The sequence below is a fragment of the Macrobrachium nipponense genome, chromosome 38 (assembly GCF_015104395.2).
Source record: "Macrobrachium nipponense isolate FS-2020 chromosome 38, ASM1510439v2, whole genome shotgun sequence".
Classification (NCBI taxonomy): domain Eukaryota; kingdom Metazoa; phylum Arthropoda; class Malacostraca; order Decapoda; family Palaemonidae; genus Macrobrachium; species Macrobrachium nipponense.
The window spans coordinates 15100061-15109608 of NC_061098.1; the positions used below are offsets into that span (position 1 = coordinate 15100061).

At 34.9% G+C, this 9548-nt stretch overlaps 1 protein-coding gene across 1 annotated transcript in view; it reads left to right on the forward strand.

The window, feature by feature from the left end:
- LOC135209758 (uncharacterized) overlaps positions 1 to 8579 on the forward strand; it is a 110267-nt gene extending 101688 nt beyond the window's left edge. The window contains 7 exon segments of the mRNA XM_064242545.1: positions 132 to 280; positions 2085 to 2186; positions 2864 to 3101; positions 3385 to 3510; positions 4905 to 5077; positions 5495 to 5664; positions 7709 to 8579. Coding sequence (XP_064098615.1) covers positions 132 to 280; positions 2085 to 2186; positions 2864 to 3101; positions 3385 to 3510; positions 4905 to 5077; positions 5495 to 5664; positions 7709 to 7772 — 1022 coding nt within the window. The 3' untranslated portion in view covers positions 7773 to 8579.
- The last annotated feature ends 969 nt before the right edge of the window (positions 8580 to 9548 follow it).

Consider the following 9548-nt stretch of genomic DNA (forward strand, 5'->3'; position numbering starts at 1 on the left):
ATGACTTCGAGCATAAAATACCGGCACTTCAAAGAGAGGCTGCCTAGCGTGCACGACATGAAACAGTACGACGTCTGCAGTGCACGGCAGTATCATGATAGATACCACCTCCGCCTCGTCAGTATTTTGACCCTCGACCCCCCCTTCCCCCCACCCTCCGCCGGACATCTCCTCCTCCTCCTCCACCACACCCCGGCCCTCGGTGGTGGTTGCCATGGAAACCATCGTCGGGTATCATAACGGCTCTTCGGAATATGAAGTCCAGTTTTATGATGTCCAGGTAAATGGGTTTTTATGGATGTGTTTACGCTGTGCATTGTGTGTGTTTAGCTTTGTTATCTGATTTTGCGGCCTTTTGTTTAATATATATATATATATATATATATATATATATATATATATATATATATATATATATATCATATATATATATATATATATATATTTTGTCATGAGCAGTATATACGTAGCAATATTTAACCAGGTAAATTATTACCAGAATCCTGATGCTTACGTATGTCGATAAGCTGTAATTTTAGAAAGTGATAATACCTTCACAGACATAGCACTACTTAGTCAGTGAAATGTTTAATAAAACAACAGAAAGGAGAGAAAGTTAACAAAAAAAACTCCAACGCCACACCAAAACTCAAAACGCTAATAACAATAAAAAAAAAACTCGAACCTGGAAATTACCAGGTGCAATGTGACCTGGCGAGAAAGAAACGAGACATCTTGTAAAAGTGGTGCCCTTCAAACTTGTTCGGAAGTTAATTATGGAAGTCCTGTCGACAGCTGACTTTGGAGGGAGGGAGGAGGAAGGACTCAGCCGCCGGCTAGCTCAGATATTACCCCCCGGGGTTGTGTCTGTATGTGTATGTGTGTGTGTGTTTGTGTGGACATTGTTTATTATTATTCCAAAGGCGCCAGGTATCTGTGGTTTCAGCTGGAAGTGGAGTGTGTGTCTGTGTTTGTATAATACGCATACAAGGCTTGATTGGTGTTAGTATAGATATAAATCTTAATGTACGTTTGCTTCATATATATAATATATATATAGGTATATATATATATATATTTATATTTATATATATATATAGAATATATATATATTATTTATATAAATAGATATATAATAATATAATTTGTATATATATATACATATAGATATATATATATATATATAGATATATATATATCATATATATATATTGTATAACAAAGTATATTATATATATATATATATATATATATATTTTATTTTATATATATATATATAGTATTATATATATATATATATATATATATATATAATGTTTATACAAGTATAAATTATTTATATTTTAATATATAATATTAATTATATATATATTATATATATTATATATATATTATTAATAATATATATATTAAATTTAATAAAAGAATAATGCTACTAGTCAATGGTATATGTTTTTCTGAATGTTGTATGAGTAACAGACTCGTTCTGATTCAAGATACGCAACATTCCTCTAAAAGAATAACATGAAGTTAACACTCCACTTTTTATTTTATTTAATCTTTGGCCCATTGAGACCTCATTCAAATTTGGACGTAAGTTGCTCATCCATCTGGCTTAAATGGTATATAAAGTCTCTTGACACGATTCGATGTTTTACATATTTTGTCAAAAGTTGGTAATGGCTGTAATTATCATTCGTTGTTAATATTTCGCCCACACAGATGCGCGTGTGTGTGTGCATGTTTATTGCAAGGTTCATAATGAATGAAAGTACTACTGAATGTAGTAATTGAGCTGCGAATTATAGGGTAGGCCACTCATGACGCCGATGTCACTTATTGGTCTCAAGGATGGAAGAAGTTATTATAACTTTTTATTTATAATGTAGTGTTATGCAAATTCCTATGTGGCTCTGGAGACCTTGAAGAACCTTTGTTGAAGTGAATGGAGAGGGGGAGAAATAAAAGTGAGAGGTAATGTTGAAAACAGTGATGAAGTAAGGAGAATATGTCATCTCTTAGTATGTTGAATGTGCCTCTATATCTTTAATGACATTTTTTTCTAACGTTTTAATTTTTTGCAGGTCCAACCACGACGCGTAGGATGGCAAAGGTTTAAGGATGAGTTCAAAACCGAAAATCTAAGACTTCACCATAAAACTCCACACCTCTTTGTCTCGTCACAGGTGAGAACATTTCATTTACTTACTAACCGCTCATGATCAATATGGTTATTTTTAATTCACAGTGTGCAAACAGTGAAACTAGCAAGATAGGCCACTGACTTGTCAAACTTCCAGGGTAAAATACCCTTATGTAAAACCTGTTTAAAAAAAAGAAGTAAAAAACATGAATAGAACTGTAATAAATCAGATGGAAATTGAATTTAACAAAGAATGGAAAGAATAGGTATTAAGAAAAATGTAGACAAAAATTTACATAAAAAGGAAGAGGAACACGGTACTATGTACCCTTACAGCTTTCTTAACTGCAGTATCAAATCTATATACATAATGCTACCAGGAAGACTGCACGCTGCACATTTCTGCTATGAAGCGAATGAAAGACCTCTCTCACTGGCTGTGTTCTGTTGCGACATCTTAACAGAATATTGGTGATTAGTCTCTTAAAATTCGTAGCACAAACTAACTAAATGGCTAGACACTAAAGCTATATAATGGTAGTTTTCATATTGAAGTACAAGTCATGGGCAAATACCAGAGTATATATACATTTGCCTTGTAATTTAATCTTATGTAGGCAATGATCTAAATTTAATTTTACAATGTATTAGTGTTTGAGCAGTGATAATACCATGTAGACATTCTTTAAGTAATTATTAATTTTGTGCATTTTCTTACAGTGGCAACAGCACAATCGAATGTCATGCCTGTATTTAGGCTATCGACTCTTCTGGGCGATCTACTTCACCATGTGGGCTGTGTGGGCGTGGATTGGCTCAATGGGTTACAATGCAGATATTTCACAAAAGTTTTATTTCTTAATTTATACTACGAACTGGGGGATCTGGACTTTAGCTGTAGACACTACCTTACAAGCTGTCAATGTTATTAGACATTTTAAGAAGATCTCGGAAGAAGGTAAGATTGAATCCCCAACTTTAATAAGCTTTTCCTGAAATTTACTTTATGGCTTGCTAGACAAAAATGTTTTTTATATATTTTAATGGGTCTAACTGTGATGTTTTCCCCCTGTTACATCTCTCAAACCTTTTTACAGTCAATTTCCAGTTCATTGCTGGATGACAGGTCCCAGTATTGGCCTTTGGCATAAATTCCATATTCTATTCTATATTGGATGGGTCTGAACTTCTGTTATGAGTATATATATTTATAGTATATTAATATTCTGTAATAATTACAGGTGATGCAATTTATCCCTCCATGCCTCGTCTGTTCAAAGTCTCCTGGGTCCTGTCCAACATTACAGGAGCACTGCATATCTTCATTACCCTAGCATATTGGATTACAGTTTACCCATTTCGAAGTGGTGAGTTTGATATAGCCTGTATACTGTGTATATGTTCAGTATACATATTTGTGCTTGTATAGAATTTTTTCTTGGAGACTTTGTGTTATCCAAAAGCCTAAGAATCAACTTCTATGATATTCTCAGAATATAAAGCTTTGGAGACAATCATTGAAAGAAATTATCAGAATGTTCATCATTATAAGTTTATTCAGTTGTTAAATTTAAGTATAGTTGTAATTTAATATATTTAAATCTATTACATTTAAGAGATCAAACCCTAAAGCTGGTCTTATTGAAGTCAACAATGGTTACGTAGAGATCTGGTTACAATATTTACTAATAATAATATGGAGCTAAAATCAGTCTCCTCTTAGGTGGCCTACTTATTACTTCACCAGTCTTTTAGATTATTAAGCTCAGTGGTTGATTTCCTTTCAATATCCCCTTTAGTGACTGCTTACATTGTACCTTACTGAGCAAGCTGGGCATTATATGATTTTTTTCAGCAAATATTCAACCTAAAGTTCCATTGTTTTCTTAATTTAAATTATATGTATTTTCTTCCCAGGTAGTCCAATTTAAAATTTGTTATGCTTTAATATTAGCATTTAAAATAAATCTCTTGGGTCACCTGTGCGAGTCGAGAAATGCCACAGTGATCTTGTTGAACTAATAATACCTGTATTGTCAACTAAGGAAGTTTATCACAACCATTTTCCCTTAATTTTTATATCCTCTCATTTAGGTAAGCTTGAGTTTGCTTTTTTAACAGGCTATGGGTACACTTCTTGTATGTACGTAACCAGTTCTTGAGTAAAGTACATGCAATTTTCAAGATCAGGAGACACTGTTGTCATTTAATCAGTTATCATTTGTAAATTACAGTAGTACATAAATGGGAATCTTGCCATGTATGAAACAAAAGGCTGATATGACACAGCTAAAATCCTCTAGTCCTAAGCAAGAACAAGAAAGGAGACAAAATTGGTGCATACTTGAAAGCAGTTTTGATTTGCCTTTAACAGTTAACGCCAGATGTCTGTGAAAGCATTAGAATAACAAATTTTTTTTTTTTCTACATAATCAATGCCGCTGTATATTTTCTTCTTTCATTGGGTGTTTCTTGACACTTTTTTTAAGATAAGACCAGCTGTATCTTGAGTTCGAAATTTCACTAGAACTTATAAATGTTTTTAGATTCTTTACATATTCTGAAGCAGTGTCGTTCAAAATGTGGTAATTTTAATTGTAATATTCAATATACTGTACAGGTATTAGCTAATACACATACCAACTACTGATTTGATACCAACTACTGATTTGCATGCAAAACAGCAAGGAGTGATTCATGTTATTTCCAGTCTCTTACCAGATATGCTAGTCAGCTTTCACAGCAGAATGTCTGTTTACAGATGAGAAGTTGACTGAAATTGGGGTCAACACCCACATTATGCCAGGGGTCTACGTGCTCACTGATGTAATGGTGTCAGCCACTCCAAGACGATTACTCCACGCGTATCACCCATCGATCTTCCTTACCACATACACTCTCTTCAACTTGATATACTTTCTATGTGGTGGCACAGTGAGTACCTCATATTTTTGTAGTCAATATGTCACATTATTTTTGAAGGCAAGAAGTACAGTTCGTTTGCACGAGCTGAATTTTTTGAAATTTTGGAAAAGATTCATCACTTTGAAGTAAACATGAACAAGATGAAAAAGAAAAATAAAAAACCATGAGAGAGAGATTAAAGAATAAATGAGGGTTGAGCAAGCAGTAGAGCTATAAAATACTGTGATGGGTGTTGAATTATTCTGTGAAGGTTTTCTAATTAAATGAAGGGAGTTGAGACAAATGTTCAAATGTCTGGGTTTCTGGTCAGGTTTTTAAATGACACTATATGTGCTAAATGTCCTCCCTGTAACTACTGTAGTGAGGACAGTAATAAAGAAAAAACTTTATTCCGACAGGATTTTGAAACTTCATTTATATTTGCAGGATTACTTGGGAAGACCAGCATTGTATCCAGTATTAGACTGGACTCGGCCAGGAAGTACAGTAGGAATTATAACAACGGTATTAATAATAGTAATCCCCTTATTACATGGCTGCATCTGTGGTCTCTATGCAGCAAGGCTCAAAGCATGGCGTATAATGAAAATTTCAAGGTTAGTTCTTTTATTTACATTTAATTAACAAAACATAGTGACAGCATGTCATTATTTGAACATAAACAAAGAACATGGCCATAGGTGGCAATTGTTAAGCTTCAACAAGTGATTTCAACATACAGTATAGAGCTTAAACATAACTGTCCAATCAAAGCTCATTAATCATACAACGTCAAAGTTTCAGTTGCAGTACTCCCAGGCATGCCAGATCTGATGCTCATAAAGATTAAGGAAGCAAAATGGTTAAGAGTGACAACACTTGCATCTGTGGATCACCATCATTTCTGCTTGCTCACTGTTTAATATACTTTCATCTATCTGTGAATTCTTTCCTTTCCTTTCTTTTCTTTTTTTATTTGTGTGCAATTAATACACACTGTTAGAGGTAGTTTTCTGCCTGGCTTCCCATAGTGTATGGGATGTACCACATGTAGAAGGGCAACTATGATAACTCTTCTCTAAGAATCTTCACTGAGTTTGGCCTTCTGGATCATCTGTTTTGCTTGTAAAGGCAAAGGAGCATTAGTCCACTGGTAGTGTTTCATTTACCAATGGTCAGCCTCATGATCACCAGACTCTTTAAACTGCTTGCCTGACACATGTTCCATTACTTCCTTCTTCTCTTCTCACTACCCACACTGGCTATTGTCTCGGCAGCTCCTTTGTTACCGACTGCTCCTGCAACTGATCACTCCCTCCTGTGCCCAGTGGTTTGCTCCATCCACCTGTTTTGGTAGTGCCAATTCCGTTTTAACAGTGTGTTCCTGCCTCTGTTTCTATGCCCGATTTGTCCTTGGCTCAGCAGCAGCAGTAGCAGCAGCAGCAGATTTATACCTTACATATCTGCCACTTGGCTTGCAGTCTCAAGTTTCATGTCAAGAAACAGAATTGACATCACAGACAGCCTTAGCAGAGGTAAAGTAGTTCTATCTTTGGAGATCTGGAAGTCTGAAAGTCGTTTTGATGTGGTCCAGGATCCTGAAAGCTCAATGCTTCAGGTGGGATGGCCTCGACACTGCTTCTACAGAATCTACTTCAACTTGCACTTCTCCATCCATGAAACATTTTGTAATCTAATCCATATTTGCTGTAAGTGCACATACGTATGTCTGCTCACTAATGGGCTTTCAATGCTGAATTCAGTTTAGTGCACTCCCTAAGGTGTAACTTCAAATGTGCTCCTCATTTTTCTTCTCCCATTGGTTCTCCATTTATATCTTGCTATCTTGAGTATCTCTCTGGAAACCACCCGTTACATTTGATACTTGGAATTGATTTTATGGCAGCATCTTGTTGTTTCCTTATAAATAATCTTGCTGCTGCTGTTGTTCATTTCTCAGCTACCTCCAGTACTTCATGTAGCTGCATCTTAGTCCTCTATGCTTTTCAAACTGTAGTAATCCCCCATTTGTGAGTGCTATTTTCTACCTCACTTCACAAATTTTTCATTAACAAGTTTCTACATCGTCTGGCTGGCTGATAAAGTGACTGATTCTCCAGCTATTTCTAACAATTCACTCATTACTTAAACAGTTCCGGGATTTCCATTTTTCTCCCAAACAAACACATTATTTGTCCATCATGAAATCATCGTCCAGTACGAATTCGGTCTTCTTTCAACAGATTTGAAAAAACAGTGGCTTCATTATTCCTTACTTTTGTCTTGCAACGTTTACCTTCTTTCCTTTGTCACTTTGCTATCCTGAACATTTTTTTTCTTCTCTTTGGTGTTGAGAAACTTTTCATTTCAAATAAGATTCACATTTGCTGCTAACTCCCTTTTAGCATCTTGTGTATTATCTTCCTAGCCTGTTGTCTACCAGAACTCTATCCTTTCAGCAAAGCAGTATAATAGATTCTTCTGTGAAAAAAGTGCGAGCAAAATATTCTGTCACTAGAATTTGCAAAATTTAGGTAAAAAAAAAAAGCTACTTTACATTTTCTGTATTAAGTGCAATAGTTGAATTTCATTTTTTCATGTACAATAGTTGACGTTATGTTATACATGTATATAACATACATTGCCATAATTTCTTTTCAGGTATGTGCGTGAGGAAGATGAGGCTGACCAAGTGGAACAAGGTGCTCAGGAACAAAAGGTTTAATGTCATGCAAGTGGATAATCGGTGAATCGGTTATTTGTAGTCGATCAGTAACACTGAAGGGAATTGAAAACTCTTCTGTGGGATATCTACCAGTTCCTTTGGTTTCTTGTAGACTGGTGTTTTGATAGGTTGCAAAATATCAGCCTGTAGCACAAAATATTTGTAATTAAATAATTTTTGTATATATTGTACAATAGTTCTTGTTCAACATAATTAAGATGGCAGGTCAGTTACATTTAGCTGTGCAAAAGAGCTCAGTTCAATGTGAGTGTTTTTGTTACAAATGGCATGGTAAAAAAAAGAATCTGTGATGTTATAAAGCTTAAAAGTTACCTGTACTGTAGTGTGTATGTTGTTTGTACAGTAAATATAAGACCCTTGTGTGTATCTAGTAATTAGTGTATTATATGTGTGGTAATTGTAGTAATTGTACAGGTGGAAAAGATAAAAAATTTCCTCCTTTTGGGCCATTAAGTAATAGAGACCAAAGATTATAAATGCAATTAATGATCTGCATATAGAATATTTATATTTTTACATTTAATGTAAGTCCCTTTGCTAATTGTAGTGAAACTGTGCTTTGTAATTGAACAGTTTCTTCAGCAGCACGGTGCAGTATTTTAAAATGAAACTGTGATTCAGCTTATGTAACATTGATGGTATTAAAAAAATTGAATGTCATGCACAAAAATCAATATTTAAAATTTAAATTTGTATGATACAAACTTTCTAAATTTTGAGCACCACGATATAAATATGGAATAGTGTACAGGTGTAAGATTTAGCAAAGTATATGTTTTTCCTGATGTTGGTATTTTGAATAGAACCCCTAGCATAAACTCTTAAAAACAAAATTTGTTTCATATATACAAACTACTGTTAAGGCAATATATATACTTTTATATACTGCCTTATGTAAATACCACATTCATATTGAAAGGGAACATTACAAGTCATCCTGTGTACATGACTAGGATATTGTATACCTATGAGAATATGCAATATAATTGGGTAAATTCAAAGCAATGGACCCTGACAATACAACCACGAACATTCAAAGTCCATGTTTAAACCATACAAAGATGATGTTGGTCACCCCATTTTGCATCTTGCATCTTGCTTCATGCAATGCAGCCTCTTCTCACTGCCGAGAGATGTTGCCTATTATAAAAGTTCTCCATGTTAGTGTCATTCATAGACTAAATCAAGGGAGATGGAGGAGTGTGACCAGCAGCACTACCCTATAGATGGAATTGGAATAGGAAAGGCTTCTCATACTGGCTCTTTCTATGTTGAGAATCCAGATGCACAGGCAAGAGAGGAGAAAAATAACTAAAAGCTTGAAGGACTAAAATCAGTCTGCCAAGCCCACTTCCTTTCCTCCTCTTTATGTACAGGAATAGACCTGCACAAACCACGGATCCTGTAGTGCTGCTGCTTGAAGTTAATGACAAAAACCTTCAGTATGTTAAAGCATCCTCAAGCTGTGCACAGTAATTGTAACTCTGGCAGCCTTACATCATTTTTTGTCCATAGTGGTGATGAACCTGTCCCCGTGTGACAATCACCACACAATATCTTTCTGGAGCTCTCACTAACAAGTATAGTAACAGAAAAACGAATGATCTTGAAGTGCAGGGGCAATGTTGAATGATCTTAAAGTGCAGGGGCAATGTTACATGGAACTGAAGTGGACTTGACTAAATGAGTATGACACAAAAGTTGGTGTATGTTCCATTTGGATAAAATAGCTTAAAGATGGCCTTAGTTTATTTT